The sequence below is a fragment of the Dunckerocampus dactyliophorus genome, chromosome 4, assembly GCF_027744805.1.
Source record: "Dunckerocampus dactyliophorus isolate RoL2022-P2 chromosome 4, RoL_Ddac_1.1, whole genome shotgun sequence".
Taxonomy (NCBI): domain Eukaryota; kingdom Metazoa; phylum Chordata; class Actinopteri; order Syngnathiformes; family Syngnathidae; genus Dunckerocampus; species Dunckerocampus dactyliophorus.
This window is the reverse complement of record NC_072822.1, coordinates 4,117,501-4,137,500: the sequence shown is the minus strand read 5'-3', so window position 1 is coordinate 4,137,500 and position 20,000 is coordinate 4,117,501. Positions and strand designations below refer to the sequence as shown.

General features: G+C 40.2%; 2 protein-coding genes and 1 long non-coding RNA gene across 3 annotated transcripts in view; 2 read left to right on the top strand and 1 right to left on the bottom strand.

Annotated features, from left to right (window-relative positions):
- ndc80 (NDC80 kinetochore complex component) overlaps window positions 1-7,842 on the top strand; it is an 11,660-nt gene extending 3,818 nt beyond the window's left edge. The window contains exons 5-17 of the mRNA XM_054774830.1: window positions 2,937-3,109; window positions 3,192-3,294; window positions 3,383-3,466; window positions 3,561-3,654; window positions 3,731-3,831; window positions 3,931-4,075; window positions 4,961-5,166; window positions 5,376-5,522; window positions 5,619-5,708; window positions 5,849-5,941; window positions 7,067-7,197; window positions 7,329-7,431; window positions 7,526-7,842. Of these exons, the coding sequence (XP_054630805.1) occupies window positions 2,937-3,109; window positions 3,192-3,294; window positions 3,383-3,466; window positions 3,561-3,654; window positions 3,731-3,831; window positions 3,931-4,075; window positions 4,961-5,166; window positions 5,376-5,522; window positions 5,619-5,708; window positions 5,849-5,941; window positions 7,067-7,197; window positions 7,329-7,431; window positions 7,526-7,654 (1,599 nt within the window). The 3' untranslated portion in view covers window positions 7,655-7,842. The remainder of the gene's footprint in view (window positions 1-2,936; window positions 3,110-3,191; window positions 3,295-3,382; window positions 3,467-3,560; window positions 3,655-3,730; window positions 3,832-3,930; window positions 4,076-4,960; window positions 5,167-5,375; window positions 5,523-5,618; window positions 5,709-5,848; window positions 5,942-7,066; window positions 7,198-7,328; window positions 7,432-7,525) is intronic.
- Window positions 1-13,845, bottom strand: part of LOC129180390 (uncharacterized) — a 14,959-nt gene extending 1,114 nt beyond the window's left edge. Inside the window, exons 1-4 of the long non-coding RNA XR_008570148.1 lie at window positions 13,716-13,845; window positions 7,506-7,634; window positions 4,452-7,231; window positions 1-4,087 (exon numbers count right to left, since the gene is read on the bottom strand). The exon at window positions 1-4,087 is cut by the window's left edge and continues 1,114 nt beyond it. This is a non-coding gene — a long non-coding RNA (uncharacterized LOC129180390). The remainder of the gene's footprint in view (window positions 4,088-4,451; window positions 7,232-7,505; window positions 7,635-13,715) is intronic.
- A 1,641-nt stretch (window positions 13,846-15,486) lies between these two features.
- LOC129180123 (pikachurin) overlaps window positions 15,487-20,000 on the top strand; it is a 57,459-nt gene continuing 52,945 nt past the window's right edge. Inside the window, exon 1 of the mRNA XM_054774232.1 lies at window positions 15,487-15,558. The gene's annotated coding sequence lies outside the window, so the exon portion shown is untranslated. The remainder of the gene's footprint in view (window positions 15,559-20,000) is intronic.

The following is a 20,000-nucleotide window of genomic DNA, read 5'->3' as shown; positions in this document are numbered from 1 at the left end:
CCCATCAGCTGATCAAAAGTTTAAGACCACAGCCTTTAAAAGCCAAAATCTTGGCAAAAATTTGGATTCAATGACATTTTCTGTAAGGTATTCACGCTGTCATGACCTCTTGTGTGAAAGGCAAAAAAAGCTTTCTTGAACGTGGACGGATTGGCTCTCACAGCGCGCCATTGCTTCTGAGGTTGGAACAGTCATTTGAAACTTCTTCAAAGCTCTTGAGGGATATGGACCCAAAAAAATGACACCGGTCCTGAGCTGGATCATGCTATTGGCTGTCCGTCAAGAAACGGGACAATCTTTGGCCCAAATTAAGGTTGTCACTGGTGCCGAATGGAGTCCAATAACCAACGGCATCTGCGAGAGACTGCCTTTAAGAACAAAACCTCATCAAAGGCCTTGTCTCCTTCAACGCCAAATTGGCAAGATATCACCAGAGATGTCCCGATCTGTATTTTGTATTTTCTGAGCCGATTATTTTATTTTTTTAATAGTGTTTTTGATCTGGTACTGATCTTGTGGGATTGAATATGGTTATGAAAATGCCTCGTCAAAGCATTAAAAAATAATGCAACCAAAGTACTGCTGAATTTACTTTTTTACCAACAGTATTGTTTTGCATTTGTAACAAACCTCCGTGAGTCAGGTCCCTAATCCAATAAAAGATAAAATAGTATTTAAAAAAAAATGGGCATGCAAAAAACATTTAGGGTAGGACTAATCATTTGACATGGTTATAGATTAATTTGTGCTGTGATTTACAATATGAGTCTTTTTTTTTTTTAATTTTTAACATTTTAACAAACTCTCTTCAATGTAATAATATTTATTGATGGTCCCTAGTATAAACAAGGTCAGAGCACCACTTCCCCTGTGAGCTCCCGGCACAATGTCACAGTAAGGGGGAACTACCGCTGTAGCTACGGAGCCAAATGTCCAACGTGAAACTAACTTCACCGCGGTAGACCGCGGACATGTCTGCATGGTGTTGGTGCATTTTCATCTTCTTGCGTGTGGCGGGAGTCGAGTGGCAACCAGCTTTGCGGCACATTACTGCACCTACCATGTTGGAGTGTGGCCTAGGGTTAAGAACATTATACGGCAACCGGATCGTGGCGGAAGCCGATATTATCCGATCCTCAAGATACAGCGGATCGGCAGCTGATCACGATCCTGGAGATCGGGTCGGGACATCCCTACCAAACATAGGACATTGAAAGGTGGAGCAAAGTTTTATTCCCTGGAAAAAATGGAACCTTGACAGTCCTGACAGCCTCCAACGTTACTGGCATGACAAGGAGATCCCACCTGAGATGCTTTCCGCACGGCACAGTGGAGGCAGCGCCATCATGATCTGGGGTACTTTTTCTTTCAATGGAGCTTCAGGTTGTGCAGGGGTGTCAAATGCAGCTTGCTATGTGGAGATGTTGCAGGCGGCATCTCTCATGACTGAAGGCCCTCGTCAGTGTGGTAATGACTGGCTTTTTCAACAGGACAACACTGCAATGCCCGCCTGACAAAGAATAAGCTCACTCTTTTGGACCATTCTGCTTGTTTCTCTGATTGAGATACAGTTGAGAACAAGTTTACAAAAATGGACATGAGTTTCAGACAGTGGATGCCCTCCGTGAAGCCATCTTCTCAACCTTGAGCAACATTCTCACTAGCCTCCTGGAAACACTGGCATCAAGCATGCCCAAACCCATTTTTGAGGTGATTAACAAGAATGCCACAGCTACTCATTACTGAGCCCTTTTTTGAACATTATATTTCTATTTCAGGGGAGTTTCAGGGTTTTTTGAGCTGTGGTCTTAATGTTTTGATCAGTTGATGAACAGCCTATTTCACTTGAATGCTTGTTTGCAATGAATTCCCTACATTTTTTGTCTCACTCCCATTTCTTATTTTTGCATTTTGAAGTTCTGCTTAGAACCTCCTCAAGATCCAACAGTGCAAAAAGTAAATTCTTGCAATTTTTCAAGTGGTCTTCAAATTTTGATCATGAGGGTAGAGTAGCTTTAATATCACATTCATAAATGTGATGGTGCCTTCTATCATATAAGGCAATGGTTCCCAAACCTTTTACAGTCGCATACCCCTTCAGACATTTGACTTGAAGCCATGAACCCCCCTACTGCTGCACACTTAAAAAAACATAAACCACTTTTGCATTTCATTAAATTGAAATGTGAAACATGATCAATTGGTTAATTCATTTTATAGTAAGTCTGTTCTGGGTTAAAGATTAGTATTGTAGATGGTCAAATTTTGATGAGCACTGATACATAAGATGTTAATTTCTCTTGAATAAAGTATCTAAGTATTGGTCTTTTATTTCAGCCGGATGTTGGGATCCCACCCTTTTTAAATGGGTTGAACCAGAGCTTCACTTTTGTCCACTTGCAATGATGATTGATTTAAATCTGCATGTTAATTTGATACCAAATTGAAAGGGAAAGTTGAACAAACATGATAAACAGTATCCAAAGTACAAAAATACATACAAGCAGCGATAAAGCCTCATTTTCAGGGTAATCCCCACTAACACATACATGGACAGGTTTTCACAGTGCGGGTATTGGAACACCAATAGAAGTTAAACCAACAAGATTAAACACTCTTAATACACAACATAAACATCAAACTTACAAATTCATGGAACTCACACAGAGCAATGAGGAACTTCATGCCGTGTCTCCTTCCTTCTGTCCGCTATGACGGTGCACTCGTAATTGTGAGTGTTAGGCGCTAATTGTTTTTCATTTTTATTCACGTACCCCCAATGACAATTGGCGTACCCCTGAGGGTATGCGTACCCCACTTTGGGAACTTAAGAGTAAAAGGCATACTTGTCTTAACACACAGTATATACTGTATACAATATCTGTGGCTAAGAAAGTGTATGTAAGAATAACAGCAATTGCGTTTCTCTGCGATAGTTTATGACAGAGCACGGCTACCCGGGCCCCTTGTCCCCCAAGACCCTCCAGTCACCTTCCACCAAAGAGTTTGTCAAGATGTTTGAGTTCATCTACCGCCAGCTGGACCCCACTTTCGAAATGCCCAACTCCAAAGTGGAGGAGGAGGTTCCTGCTCTGCTCAAGGGCCTGGGGTTAGACATCATAACACTTATCTTCTTTAACAAATCTTCCTAATAAATATATTTAATTCTTTCTTTTTTTCATGTACTGTAGATATCCCTTTGTCCTCTCCAAGTGCTCCATGTACTCTGTTGGTGCCCCCCATACATGGCCTCAGGCTCTGGGTGCTCTCATGTGGTTGATTGACACCGTCAAGGTAAGCAGCAAACAGCATTTCCACCGAAATTGGTGGTTTAAACACAACACATAATATCCTGCTGAACACCCTCTGTCTGTGGTGTCAGATCTACTGGAACCTGAGCAAGCAGGACTTGCTCTTCAGTGACTTCCGTGAGGACAGCGACAGCGTTGAAGAGGAGTACAACAAGGTGCCAGCACAACCAATACAAGACCCCCGTCAAAAACTCCAGCCTCTCATCTAAAATGTTCTTCCCTCTTCGCCCATGTCTGCTTACCGTGCAGCTCTTGCATGATTACACAGCCGAGACGTACGCCAAATTCATGCAGGGTGTCGACACCTTTGAGGATGACGACGAGATTTTTCTCAGTAAACTGAGTAAGCGCAGTCTCTGCTTTGAAGTAAAGCTATTATGGACAGGTTGACGATGATATTGATGTTTGTGCTGTCACAGAGAAGCTGTACAATGTTGATGACGACCTGCTGAACTCCATGGAGGAGAAGAACAGGATACTGACTGAAGAGATTGAAAGGCTAGAGAAAGAGAGCCAAAAGGTCAGAGGAGTCGCTCTCAACCTGCCACACTAAATCCGGCACTGCATGTATGTTGTGTGCGATGTAATGATCCTCAGTCGCATTCCTCTGCCCCGATAGGACCGTCTAACGAGCAAGAGGATGGAGAAGATGAAGCTGCAGTGTGACCTCAAGAAGCTTCAGGACTATCGCAGTAATCTGGAGTCCTTCGAAAATAACTTGCAGGCCAAAGCCTCAGAGCTGACTGATGAGCTGAACCACGCTGGTAAGACAGCTGCTGCAGTAAATGACACAATGTACCATATTTCCTCAAATACCAAAGTTGTCTTGATTTTTGATGAATAACTACTCTAGTTGAGTTCCATTTCAAAGCATTTACTTTGAAGCACAGTAAAACCTAGCATACAGAAATAAAGCATGCCAATTATGACTTACATAAGATACAAACAATTTCTCTGACATTCAACATAAACTAAATGCATTGAAACAAATGTGCTCGCTCGATGCTAATTTATATGGGAAATCCCATATATACGCAAGCGATTAGCATTGGCAATATTAGCGATTTTGAACACCTCCAAATATGACAACTAATTAGATATTTAACTGACCATTTCACTTAAACATGATGCATAACTTACTTGTAAGCATACAGTTTCTCTGGGTCTCGGTGGCAGTAGCTGCTTTTATGACCACGGCAATACCACTAGAAAAAAAAAAGGGTTATTATAAAGAAAAGCAGAGAAATGACAAGAACAGAGGCAGACACAGGTCTCCACAAAAAGTAAAATGATGATAATGTTCAGGGAACTCCTTTGCAACATGCGGTCATGACACACTTTACACATGCATTGGTAGGTGCTTCTGTTTTGGTTAGCAGCAAAGTTCACAAGTGTGAACAATAGCAGCAGTGGACTGACAATATCACCGTTTCTAGTTTGTATCTAGTATGAAGGCCGCTATTTGAGGAAATATAGTAGTCCAGTCGCCATTAAGACTTGTCAGCCAGCTAGGAATTCAGGCTCGACTATTTTGCTGCCCCAATGAGCTGCCGTAGAAATCAGAACGTCTTCATTTTAGTAATCACTGTGACCATTCCTGTTGTGTTCAAATCGCTTTGGCTTATGGGCTCCTGTTGGGTTTTCCGCAGCCAGCTCTCTGGAGCTCCTCAAACAAGAGAAGGTGGATCTGCAAAACATCTTGCAGGACCAGAAGTTCACGCCGGCTGACGTGGAGAGGATCAACCGAGAGAAGAGGGAGCTCCAACAGACCATTGCCAGCCTCAGCAAGGCTCTGGAAAATGCCGAGCAGCACAAATGGAATGAGGAGATTGAGCTGGCTAAAATTAAAGAGAAGGTATCGTTCACATGCAAGTGCAATACAGTACGCAGCTGCCACAGTTTTAGGGAATACATGTGAAACATTACATTTGTTTCTGAGGTAGGTGTAGCTAATGTTGTGGCTGGGGAGCAGCTAGCTAATGATCCACTTAGATGACAAGTTTATCCTCCTTTTTCTTGAAATTCCTAATATAACACCATGGCTGTCTTGTTAACCGGTTCCAGGCCGACTTGAAGCTGGCCGAGTACCACAAGCTGGCCCGTAAACTCAAGTTGATACCGGTGTCTGCGGAGAACGCTGGCGGCCGCGACTTTGAGCTCAGGCCGTTTGAATGCGGACCCGGGAACATCCAGCGTATGACACAAACACAGGTACTTGATGGCCTCATCTACATTTAATGGGATAAGCCTGGACAGGTCAGATGTAAGATGGAGTTGATTTGCTCTTATCTGCTATATGTTTTGTAGAATCTCCTCAGAAAGCTGGTCAGTGACGTGGAGGAGGAGAACAGTCGACTGGCCAACATGAAGCTCAGCCTGCAGGAGACTTGTGAACAGGTGACTAAAAACCATCACACGGCCAACCTGTTGGCATACTCTTATCCCTACTGACTCAAAACAAAACAAAAAAGGGTGGCAAGTTTGCAGCGGTCATATCCAAATCTGCTGTCATTATTTCTCCTCATTGTCTCTTCTAGCTGAACTCGGACATCTTGGACAAGAACAATGACCTGAAGCAGCTGAGAGAGCAGATCCGCAAGGTGGATGAACGCTTGGATTCTGACCAGCAGGTATTATCATTTTCCCCATGGGCATTAAAGGAAAACTGCACTTTTTGCCCATCATCTCCAACCCTTATGTGAGACATGAACACATGTTTTTCTCTTTTCTATGTGTTCTAAGTAGAAGGAAAACTTGAGGCAGCCAACAATGCAAGTAAAAGGATTCACCTAGTCCGCCTATAAAGCCCTCTATTAAAACACCTCCAATGATGGTTTTATATCCATGCTGTGACCATGTGGTAACGGGTACATTCATGATAACATGTAATACTTACAGTATTTTGCCATATTTTGGTCCTTTTAAGCATTTCTGGAACTTCCATCCTGTGTGTATTGATTTCACGTAGCAACATAGAAACGAACGCTACTTCCGTCAACAACAGCAACATAGAGAGAGCATTTGCTCCCTCTAATCATGGCAAAAATGCTGAGATGAGCATCTAGCCAAGTCATCCTAGCGATGTTGAGAGCCGCTATCCACTACTTGACCAACTTTTCAGCTTATTGCCACAGTCTTCTACTATACACATGCGAGGCGCTGTGTCACTACGCCATAAAAGTAGGTCTTTGGTGTTACCTCCGACAGTGACAATGCTACTGTAGCTTGGTTAAAATGCAGGTCACGTGTAAATGGAACATTATTGGCATTTTTGGAGGGTATTCAGAGGGCTTTATTGGGGGGGTCCCATGACGTGCATTGTTGTCTGCCTCATGCTGGCTGTTTTTCTCTCTTTAGAACACACAGAAAAGGGAAAGTGTTCATGTTTCACATAAGGACTGTGGATGATTGGCAAAGTTTAAAAAAAAAAAAAAACATGCAGTTTTCCTTTAAGTCTCCACCCACTTGTATAGAAGTCACATTTATATTTGAAAAATCTCTGAAAATACACATAACCATATGTGCAGAGTGCATTCAACTGTGGAGTAAAGTCAAAAATAAATAACAAAATTGGCCGCAAACTTAGACATTCCACTTATATCTCTGCATTGAGCACAAATAGAGGATGAAACACCTGATAAATAAAAGTCACTAAAGTTACATTAAATATCAAGCCTGTACATAATAAGGCAAACAATTCACTTGTCCTGCTGTCCGCTACCTACTTTTTGTCTCACAACTGCTGCTGTGCGCAGGAGCTGGCCAGAGAGGAGCAGGGCTGGGCGGCCGAGGTCGAGGCGGCCGAGAACCATTGCAAACTCCTGGAGAAGAAGGTGAACTGTGGCTACGATGAAGCCGTGCAGCAGCAGAAGGTGGCTCAGCAACAGTAAGAGGCTCAGTGGACACTTTATGAGCCACACCTGCAATCAAAATAGAGCACTGTCATTTTAAAGGGAGCATATTGGGGACACCTCTTGTACTGTCTCAACAGAACCAAGCGTGTCGTTTATCTCTTAGGTACCACATTGTGCTGCAGGAGACCAATGAGGAGAGACGAACCGTGGCCAACAACCTCGCATCCGTGTTTACCATAGCAGCCGACCACTTGTCCGTCACAGAGGTAAAGAAGAGTGTTTTATATCGCTATTATAGGCTATTTGCTAAATAGTATTGCACTGAAGACATTTTGCTCACCGTATTCGGTCATATCGCAGAAGTGTCTGGAGGAGCTGCACGGCCGAGTGCACCGTCAGTGCTCCAAGGCCGTGGAGGATGATGAGGCCGTCGTGCAGAAGGTGAGGGAAACCTTGGCGGACTTCAAGTCTAAGGCAAAACGTTGTTAATTGCAACAGCAGCCTGGAAGAACTTCAAAGCCACATGAAGATATTGTTGTTGTTCAGTTTAGTGCAGGCCAAATGCCTTATTCTAGTAATCTCATGTTTAAAGTTCTTAATATTTGTGTGTTGTGTTAACATTCTTGTTTATTATATACATGTGTTCAAATATGTAATAAATTTTTTGTTAAACTATCCATGATGTTTTTATATTTTGTACTTTATTTTTATGGCATACTTGATTTTTTTTCTTTTTTAATTTTTTTTTTTTTTTACCATTTCTACTTTTATGTATACTATTTTTTTTTTTTTTTTTACCTTAATTGACCAACAGGTGCCTTTCTGTGTATCCTCAACTTGCCACTAGAGGGCAGGGCAGCACAGATCTTTGTCATGTTTTAGAATTAGTTTGTACTTTTTCTTTTTGTTTACTTCAATATTTTTTCTAATTATGAGAAGTTTGCCGTTTAGGTGCAGTATTAGCATTTCTGCACTTCTTCAACCTGCCACTAGAGGGAACAACTGTCCTGTTTCAGAACTTTTCAATTAACCCTTTCATGCATGAATTGTAACCTACTTCAGGATTTTTTTTTACTACTCTCCAGGCATGAAAAAAAAATCAACAAGAAAACAAAATAAGACTAAAGTGTTTGGATGATCTTTAACCATGTGTTCTACGGCATATTCTAATACTGTTCAATGTATTGAATACACTGAATACACCGCCTCTCACCCGAAGTCAGCGGCAAAGAATATGCATGGTTGGGTATTGCATAAGCATTGCTTCAAAAATAGCTTTTTTGCAACACTGATATTGCTACATTGTCCATTGTAGTGACCACAGTGCATGAAAAGGTAACTTTTTCTTTAGCGTTTTTATTGTTTTAGGATTTTTTTGTTCATCTATTTGTTTTTAAAATAATTTGTCGTGTGAAGTGTTTCCTTTAGGCGCCTTCTCAGCCTTTCTGTACTTCAACCTGCCACTTGATGGCAGCACACACCACTGTCCGCTCATATAGGCTTCTGTGTCACTTTTTATGATGTCCGTCATGTTTTAATTTTCATTTTTAATACGTTTTCAAATTTACTGTAATAAAACTAAACTATTGTTCATTTTCAACTATATTTATTTTACTTTTTAATTATTGTTTTGCTTCGCGTCATTGTGATTTTTTTTCCAGACACTAAGAGGCAGCACAACCCTGTCCTCTCATATGTGCACGACATATTTTATTTATTAATTCATTTACATTTAAAATGTATTTTTTCTTAATATTTACATAATATATTTATAAAGACTTATGTGTTATTTTTGATTACTATTAATATAATAATATTAATATATATAGGTGGAAATGCTGTTTGCCACTCACCTTGACGGTGTCAATCAACCACATGAGAGCACCCAGAGCCTGAGGCCATAATATATATAGTATTAATATTATTTTTCATTTGTTCATCATCCATCAATTTTCTATGCCGCTTCTCCTAATTAGGGTCGCGGGGGCATGCTGGAGCCCATCCTAGCTGACTTCGGACGACAGGCGGAGCACACCCTGGACTGGTCGCCAGCCAATCGCAGCATTTGTTCATTATGTTTCATATTGTTTCTTTTCTTGCAAGTGTATTTTCAGTGTGCATGTCTTCGAGCTGCCACTAGAGGGAAGCACAGATCAAAGTCCTATCACATTAGGTTTCTTCTTCACACGGTTTACGCTGGCTCTCGAATTTTTATTTCATTTTAAAATATTTTTTAATTTACTTATACAAGTATTGTATTTTTTAATTTTTAAATTTCAATATATATATTTTCAATTATTTTATTTTACTTTATAATATTTTTTTCGCTTTGCATCATGTGAATTTTGCCACTAAAGTACAGCACGTCACAGTCCTCTCAAATGTGTTCCAGCTATTGTATTTAACACTTAAAATGTGTTTTTTTTATGTTTACATAATATATTTATAAATACATTATTTTTTTATTACTTTAATATGTATTAATATTATTTTTCATTATGTTTCATTGTTGTTTTTTTCTTCCAGGTGCATTTTCAGCGTGCACGTCTCCAACCTGCCACTAGAGGGAAGCACAGACCACTGCCCTCAACCTAAACAACAGAAACGCGGTATGATTATGCTCTGTTTTTGCTTTACGTCTTCATTTTATTGACCTTACATTTAACTACATTTTCCTTGTCAACATTTGGCCATCGAATGTCTGACATTTGAGTGTATCCTTGGTGGAAAAATAACATTTTCACATTTTTAAATGAGGCCGCTTATAATTTTGCCTATAAAAGCAGGCGAGGTTTCTTTTTGACACTTTTTATTTATGTTTTTCCAGCAAAGCGTCAATGCCAGCACACATGAAAAGACTCGTTAGTGAAAAAAAGAAAAGAAAATTTTTTTTGTAACGCTGCTGGGAGCGTTTATTGCAAATAGTTGGAAAGAAACATCTTGTCGGCATTCCTCTGCTGACTGTACCTGTTTCTAATGTACCCTGCATGCTTTGGAGCTGAGGGTGTCTTCTCATGTGCCAAAGCCTGTCTTACCAAAGCACATTTGCATAAACAGGAGCCTATTTAAATAAAGATGTCTGTTTTGTCACTCGTAGCTCGTTTACAGGACACAAGGGTGTCCTTTATGCCTTCCTCCATCGCTTGCTTGTTCCGCTTGAGAGGAAAAACTCCATCCTGGAATCTGTTAAAATCGTACAGCCAGTATAACAAGTCTGTCCGAGGCCTTTTTAAATGCATCCTGGGGGCAACATGTTGCTTAAAGGAGACGTCAGGAAGAATGATAAGGTTCTTTTTCAACAGATCGTGCGTGTCAGATTCAGAAATAAAGCAGTTGTCTGATCATTTCAGTGGGCGGAAAAGTTTGTACAACCGCCAAGTGCAACTTTAAACCCTACACAACCCTGGAGGTGTCCTGGCTGGTCCACCAAAACTAAAAAACATTAAAATAAGTGATTGGGCATTACTATGGCAACAACAGAGATGCTGTTCTCCCAATGACGAGTCAGTGTAGCAACCACACATTTTCAAAGGTGTTACCTTGAGATCCACTTCTTACTTATTGTAGCTTTAATTTGTGTTACGATCGTTTTAGTGAGTGACAACATTTGTACAATCATTGCTCATCATTTTAAACAAGGTTAGCATCGATACAAGTACTAACGCGACAGGAAAGGTGTCCTGGCTGGTCCACCAAAAGTAAACTATAAAAAACAGGCCATCTGGTGTTACTCTGGCAACAACAGAAATGTTTTTTTCCCTTTGACAAGTCTCGCATCAACGTGATTTTCAAGCCGCGCCTTTAAGGTGAAATTATTACTTACTGTAGCTTTATTTTGTCTGCGTTACAACATCATGTCTTGAAGTAAACATTGCCTCATCATTTTAATGAGTGATTGCACATAACTTTAAACAACGTTAACATTGATGTTTGCACGAACGCAACATGAGAGGTGTCCTGGCTGGTCCGTCAAAATTAAAAGGCTAAAAACAGGCAATCTGGTGTTACTCTGGCAACAACAGAAATGTTATTCTCCTTTTGACAAGCCTCGCAAGCTGCTCCTTTCAGGTCCAATGATTACTTATTGTAGCTTTAATTTGTGTTACAATCATTTAAGTGACAACATTTGTACAATCACTGCTCATCGTTTTAAAAAAGGTTAGCATCGATGCTAGTGCTAACACAACATGATAGGTGCCCTGGCTGGTCCACCAAAAGTAAACTATTAAATACAGGCAATCTAGTGTTACTTTGGCAACAACAGAAATGTTTTTTTCCCTTTGACAAGTCTCACATCAACGTGATTTCCAAGCTGCTCCTTTAAGGTCAGATTATTACTTACTGTAGCTTTATTTTGTCTGCATTACAACATCATGTCTTGAAGTAAACATTGTCTCATCATTTTAATGAGTGATTGCACATAACTTTAAACAATGTTAGCATTGATGTTTGCACAAACGCAACATGAGAGGTGTCCTGGCTGGTCCGCTATTTTTACTGACAACCAAAAGTAGATGACACAGGTTTGCCACGGCAAGAAAAACGATATTAATTTCCTTATTAAAAGCCAGCTTAGCAACCAAGGCGTTTTTAAGGTGTTACTTAAATTTGGGGTCTTAGCATTGATACTCGCGCTAACGTGACACAAATACTGGCCTGGCAGGTCCACTGATATCATAGACCTCTAAAAGTAGGGGATTCCGGATCACCATGGCAACAAGGGAGCTTGTCCTGACTACAAGCCAGTGCATCAACATGATTTTTAGGCTGTTACTTTAAGTTCCAATTATTACCTATTGTTACTTAAATTTGACTGTAATTATGTCTGGAACATTTTGGGATTATTTCAGTGCGTGGCAAAGTTTGCGCAAGCCCTGCACACAATTCTGACCAGTAACATGTTCACGCTCAAACAACAAGAGAGGTGTCCTGGCTGGTCCACCAATATTGTAAACCACTAAAACTTGGGTGCAGTGTCGCCATGGCAACACCACAGCTGCTATTCTCTTGATTGCATGGTACTTGAAGTACTTTGTTATTGTTTTGGTTTTATAACATAATGTTGGGGACAACAACGTGAGTGGTGTCCTGGCTGGTCCACTAATATCATATCGTCATTGCCACAGCAACAAAAATATGCTGTTCTCCTTACTATACAAGCCAGTGTGGCATCAGCATGATTTTTAAGCCGTGTCATGTTAAAGTCCAATTATTACACATTGTTCCTTTACACAAACAATCAGAATGCTTAATTGAATGGAGAAGTCATTTAATTTACTTCTTAAAACTATTTTCTGTTAAAAAGGCACATAAGACCTGAAACAGGCTGAGATTCCACAATATATATTTTAAGAGGCGTCCTGGCTGGTCCACCAATATCATAAACCGCTAATACTAACTAGGGGGATGCAGGGTCGCCGCAGCAACGACAAAGATGTTGTTCTTGTTTTTACAAGCCAGCGTGGCATCAACACAATTTTTAAGTTGTATTACTTCCATATCCAATTATTTCACATTGCGGCTTTAAACAATCAGAATGCTTAATTGAACGTGTTAATAATTACATGAACTCTTTTCAATATTTTCTGTCTTCATAAAAACAGCACATAAACCCGACACACGCTGAGATTCCGCAATCCATTTTAAAGAGGCGTCCTGGGGGGAAATCGGGAGGTGGCCGGACCCTAAAACTTGACCCTGTGTCAATGCAGGAAGAGTCTTCAAGCGTGTTGTACGTGTACATGCACGTACACGTGTGTGTGTGTGTGTGTGTGTGTGTGCGTGTGTGTGTGTACATTGAAAAGCAGTCAGTGCTGCAAGTGTGCCAGAAATGTTTTGGCAGATGTGATGAGGTGACGCTGAGGGGCTCCATGGGGAGCGGCAAAGAAAAATGTGATGGATAACTTCCATCCTGCGTTCTGTGTGTGTGTGTGTGTGTGTATGTGTGTGTGTGTGTGTGTGTGTGTGTGTGTGTGTGTGCGTGCGTGCCGCACAGGAAGTGTAAGACAGGGAAAAAGTAACAGACAGACAGGTGGCATCCATCCCATCTAGACTTTACCAGCGTGTGTGTGAGGAAATGAATGTCATGATTTGTGTATGTTTGTGCCCCTGCAGGAGTACACACGGTGGCCTGACTGTGTGCTTGTGTGTGTGTGTGTGTGTGCGTGCGTGTGCGTGTGTGTGCGTGTGTGTGTGCGACCACTTGCATGACGCATGATGATTTATTTCTTTTTTGCATACATGGTGTCGGGTGTGTGTGTGTTCAGTGTGATCAGGGGTGTCCAAACATTTTTCCAGGGCGGGCCACTTTAATATTTTGTAGGTACGTTTACAGCTGGGGATAGGTTCCCAAAATAGCCAGCAATAAGTGAAGCCAACTATATAGTTGTTTACAATTATTATATATGTTTCAAGGTTGCAAAATCCCTCACCATACACCTCACGTTGTACACTTCTCAGACAGGCTTCAACACTCTCAAAGTTCAATTTTTGTTTGAATTTTAATGATAAACCGACAAGGTTGGACACAAGAAATGATTAAGTGACTCACGTGTATTCCTTGTTAAAACATATTGCTCCTGTCGTCGTGTTTTCCTCACACGGTTAGCTTCTTCTGTTTATTCTATTGTTCACGGTATAGCAGCTCAAGTTAGCTAGCTTGGTAGCCATGACCACAACAGGAGACTGCACGAAGGAGACTTGATTGACAATGGTGTGCAGCCAATCAGGACGCAGAAGACAATGGGTGGTGCAGACAGAAGAGAGCGAATAGCGAGACAGCGCCGCCTGGAGCTAAAGCACAGAACTACAACACTCAACTTCCCACAATACATTACTGCTTAAAGAGCCAGGCTCGGCCTGTAACAGCGTTCGTATGCCGTAAAAAAAAAAAAAAAAAAAAAACAAGCACTAAAATTTCACTAAAAAACTACACAAAACAGGGAGTCCACGAAAGGTGAACCAGGATGGAGCGAGGGAACACTGTATACTAAAAAGTGCATTTCAGCTTTGTGATATAGGTGAAAAGCCTGTTATTAATATTAACTTTGTTTTTTTTCCCCCATTTTTGCAGTTTTTTTCCAACTATTTAAACTTTCTTCTTAAAAAAATCTTTGTAAATTTTTTTGGTAATATTATAACTTTATTTGCATAATACAGGGTCAGGCAAAATGATCTGACACATTTGTAGGTTAAATAAAAGGCAAATAAAGTAAAGAAACAAGAAAGTGTTTTTATTTTCGAAAAGTACATATAATGCCATTGTGTTTCATTATGTTTTAAAAATTAAATCAGTCAAATGGGCTCCATTATTGTCCACACACTCAATGCAGATCCAGTAGCTCTGAAGTTGGTAACCATAACAGGATGGTGTTTGGAGCTGGTACGGGATCATGTCTACCAAGATTGAAGTGCAAACGGAACGCTCGTTGTGTTGCAGTTACAGATTTGTTTGTTTTGATAAACGTTTGCACAAAGAAAGCGCGATGCTCACCAGTCCAATTCATGGCAGCAACTGAAAAAGAAACGAAAAACAATGGCATAACGAAACAAAGCAAAATGGCATTATATGAAAAAAATGACATTATATGTACTTTTCGAAAATAAAAACACTTTTTTGTTTCTTTACTTTATTTGCCTTTTATTTAACCTACAAATGTGTCAGATCATTTTGCCTGATCCTATATTATAACTTTTTCCCCAACCTAATTTTTTATGTGTCAGTGTGTGTGCAACAAGGCAGGTGTCAACAAGGTGGGGGTCCATGTCACCACTGTATGTAATGTGTTCTGCAGACGTTAACGTAGAACACACAGTGAACTCTCTTGCTTTTTTCTCCCCTCTCCCATGTTGGCCAGCGATGGTATTTCCATTTGTCTTCCACATTTGGACTTTGTGATGCAACAGCTAATAGGATGCAGAACTCAGCCTCAGTGTGGACGCAAAACAGACTCATTAGACACACAAGAAGGCGGAAATCCTCTTGAAAAAAAATGGGAATTTAGCGGACATGCAAGACATTTGAGTATTTTTTGGTGTAACACATGAGACTGCAGCAGATAAAACTGCAATACAATACAATAACATGTCAATATCACAATGATATTAATAATGCAAATGTGCAGAGTACTGTAGTTATCAATTTGACAGTTTTATCACGATACAATAAATGTTGTATTGTGAAGTACAATGGGGGGTAAAATATTAAAGTCAAATTGACGCGACTACAAAGTGACGTAGAATGTCACGTGATGCGAGTGCTAGTGAAATGGCGGAACTTTGATTTGTTGTTGACGTGCTGCTTCGACTCTATAAACGGGCGGACCGTTACAAGGAAGACCCGCGAAAAACGAAAGGTTCCACAGCGTCAGCCACACCCTTTTCACGATAAACAGGTATCATAAACAGTTTCCGTTTGACCTGCAATTTATTGTATTTGTGTTTTTATGACGATAAGTCTGAAAACGGTATTTTCGGTGTGTGTCGTGGCGTTACGACGCCACTATCATCGCCACCCATTGACATATATAGACACGGCATGCAGCGCTGAGTCAACGTCGCAGCCATATTGGATGCGTCAAGGCTGCACTATAGATGAATAGACATGCACTAATATACTTGTGAAACAGTTAGACACCAAAAACAATGTATTTGATCTTCTCAAAATTTTGGTGTGTGAATGTATAAACGAGACGCATTAACTTAATTTTTTGTACAAAGGCGCTTTGTGAAAGTAAGTGTATTCCCTTGTAATCATTTACAGCGCAGCCTTGCCACATCTAATATGGCGGTGACGTCGACGTACGGCAGCAGTAAACAAACCCACTCGATGCGGCGTCTATCTATGTCTCTGATCGCCACCCTCCTTTGAATCAAACTTTATTCATCGTTACACTTTAACACAACATTATGCGAGCCTGACAGGAAACGTGTCGGTCACAAATTGTAAATGGAAGCTCTTAAATAAGAAAAAAGGGCATAATTATCTTTGTAAATGCATCTCTGGTTTTCATATTGGGTGCCATTAATGTTGTGTCGATTAATTACAGTACATTACTGTGCATTTCGGTTGCGATGTTATTATGTTAGCTTTCCATCCATCCATTTTCAACACTGCTTGTGCTCATTATGGTCTTGGGTAAGTTCATAGCTGACATCGGGCGAGAGGCAGTGTACACCCAGGACTGGTCGCTAGTCAATCACAGGGCACATATAGACCAACAACCATTCACATTCACACCTTTGGACCATTTAGAGTCTCCAATTAACCTAACATGATTGGTTTACACTCAGCAGACATGCAATTATGTCATATTATCTTTTGTGTTTTGTAGTGTGGGAGGTCCACTGAGGATAAAGCCAGGAAAGGGAAAAAAACACAGCCTGTGTGTCTCAATATGTTACGGATTAGATGTAGCCTCAACATGTGGGCTGCTTTTTATACGAAGATCCGACTCTTTACTATCCCCTAAGTCAAATGTTAGAATGCACAGCTGTGGCCGTTCAGTGCACACACAGAAACACAATAAAACCAGGCCTGCCAAGTGATGAAAACATTTACTTTAACGCACATAACAATTTGCAAATAATCGCAAAATAACACAATGAAACGGCCCCTTGAAGATATAGTGTACACTGACAAGTATGTACTTAAAATGCCCACAAATTGATGCTTACTTGACGTCGGAACAGCATGAGAATTTCAAAGTGAATAGTTGTTCTCCTCCAAGTGCTAAAACCTGGAATTTATGTTTTTTATGGACGTTTCTTGGTTTGTTGGCTAGCAGGGTTATGCAAAAACCACTCGGGAGAGGCAATCAACAAAATTCCTGTGACTGGTTAATTATTGAGTGGAATTGTGTGGCTTCTGATGTCCTCTTTAAGACAGTAAACCAGTTGAGACTGACTCAACAGCGCCACTCCTGGTTGCAGCCAAGTGGTGCACTCCAGTTTGCATCACATGTGCCAAGACAAGCCATGATGTTCGATTCGCAACGGTTGATTTATCGATTACTTTGCCCGGATTGTTGAAGGACAATACTCGGTACCCATTCCATTTTAGGGCATACCTGGATAAAGGTGTGGATCAAGATTTTTTTTTTTCTTCTGGTAATATTATGACTTTATTCCCATAATATTATAACTTTTTCCTCAACCTAATTTTCCCCAAAACAATTATCCCAAAGTTTATTTTGTATTGTTTCTCATAATATTATGACTTTAAATAAAGAACATATATATATTTATTTTTTAAATATTTCAAGTCTGTGCTACTAAAATGATTTTCCTCATAATATTACAAATTTATTCTGTAAAATTGTGACTTTTTTTCCTCTTTAGAATATGACTTTTTTCTATTAATATTTTGACTTTAAAAAGTTACAGCTGTTTTTTCAATTCTATTTTTTTTTTTACTTTTTCCACACACAATAGTAAAAAAAATTACAACTCATACTATTACGACTATAAAAAAGTATTTTTTTCTTTACACTATTCCCAGACAGAGTATTTTTTCTTGAATACTTCAGCTTTATGCTACTGCAATGACATTATTTTTCTTCATCATAATATGACATTAATCCCATAACCTTTATTCTTGTAAAATTCAGGCTGATTTTTCAATTTTTGCTGCTGTTTTTTTTTTTTTTTTTTTTTTTTTAGTTTTTGTGTTAAATAATATTTTTAGAATGTTTTGCGGGCCAAAAAAAACCGGGACGCAAATGGCCCATGGGCCGCACTTTGGATACCCCTGTGCACAGAGAAAAAGCACAATATATTAATAATTATTTTTTTATTTTTGTTGGATTTAATTCATTTTCTTGAACTTTGTTTTTTCTATTTTTTTTTTTTTTTTTACATTTTTCTTTCTCTCTAATATAGCACAATTACATAAAAATCATTCACTACATTATTCACTATTATTATTTGATTAATAGTTTTTGCCTGTTTGATTTATCCACACATCCCAACGACGTACAACCCCCCCCTTCTCTTGCACACCGTTGTCACCTGTGTTTTGTGATTTATGTTGTATAACTCCCTCATGTATGCAAATATGCACTTTATATGTGCACCACTGCTGTAAATACACACACATTCAATGTTTGCAAACAAAAAACAAACCCAAACATAATTTGGTGTGTCTGTAACAGTACCTGAGATGTCAACACGGGCCAAAATATCTCTATAAACTGTCGATGGGCTGCATGCAGGCTGAGGAAGAATCCAGTCCATTTCATTTCCATGCGGAACTGCATAAAGGTGCAGATTGTGGCTTTTTTTTTTGTTTTTTTGAGCCAGTGTACATTAAATTGCATTCAAGTGTCAGTAACTGCATCGAAGTGTGTGTTAGAACTTCGAGGAAAAGGCTTCTTGAGACGTCATCTGTACTTCTGTGAAGAATGTGTCGGACGTTTCGCTCCTCATCCGAAGAGCTTCGTCAGCGAACTAATAAGTGCTGGTAGCCTAGGCCTTAAATACAGTAAGAGTGGGCGGAATTGGTGTGCCAACACCCTCCTCCTATTGGTTCGTTACACTAAGCCTGGGCGGAGTAGTGGTATAATCCTATCCTGTTATTAACACCTCCGATAAAAGGGAAGTGTCGCTCCCTGAATAGGGTATGAACGACTCTGATACTGGCTTGTTAGCATCTATTGTTCTGGCTCGGCCCTGCCTTCACCTCATTTGCAAGACTAAGAGCTGTGGGTTTTGGTCTCAGTAACCTGCTGAACACAGGGTCCAAATTAAACCTCAAACCACCATTCCGATTCAATGATGGGTTCTGTTGTTTGACAAAAATAGCTTCCTTTACTCCTCTTTCAAACCATCTGTTTTCTTTGGCCAAAATCTTTACCTCGCTGTCCTGAAAAGAGTGATTGGTAGCTTTCAGGTGTAGATGTACTGCTGATTGAGGACCACTAGCATTGTCCCTGCGATGTTGATAAAGCCTTTTTTGGAGCATTTGCTTAGTTTCCCCAATGTAGTGCTCTTTGCATTCCTCATCTTTACAGTGGATGGAATAGACCACATTGCTCTGTTTCTGGTTTGGAGCCTTGTCTTTAGGATGCACTAATTTTTGTCTCAGGGTATTTACTGGTTTGAAATAGGTAGGAATTTTGTGTTGCCATAAGATCCTCTGGAGTTTTTCGGAGACCCCCGCTACATAAGGGACTACCACTCCTCTCCTTTTTGCTTCTGTGGGCTTTTGGGTTTCTTTCCCTACTCTCTTCTTTTGGCATTTGTTAAAAGCCCACCGTGGGTACCCACAGGTTGAGAGCGCTCTCTGAACATGTTGTGTCTCCTTTTTCTTTCCCTCAGCACTAGTTGGTATTTGTTCCGCTCTATGTTGGAGGGTCCTAATAACCCCTAGTTTATGTTGTAGTGGATGGTTTGATTCAAAAAGCAGGTATTGGTCAGTGTGTGTGGCCTTTCTAAAGACCTCTGTAAGTAGCTGTCTGTCCTTTCCTATAATTACCTTGCAGTCTAAGAAGGCTAGTTGGTTTTCTTTAGTGTCCTCGCGAGTAAATTTGATATTGGTGTCCACCGCATTGATGTGATCTGTGAAAGACTGAATTTCTTGTTTTTTGATTATGACAAAGGTGTCATCCACGTATCTAAACCAGTGCCTTGGTTTTGTCCCTGAGAAGGATGTGAGAGCCTGTTTCTCCATCTCTTCCATGTACAGATTCGCCACTATGGGTGAGACTGGTGAGCCCATAGCACAACCATGAATTTGTCTGTAGAATTTCCCTCTAAACTGAAAATATGTGGTGTTAAGGCAAATTTCCAGTAATTGGCAGATGTGGTCAGCACTAAGTTTTGTTCTCCGATGCAGAGT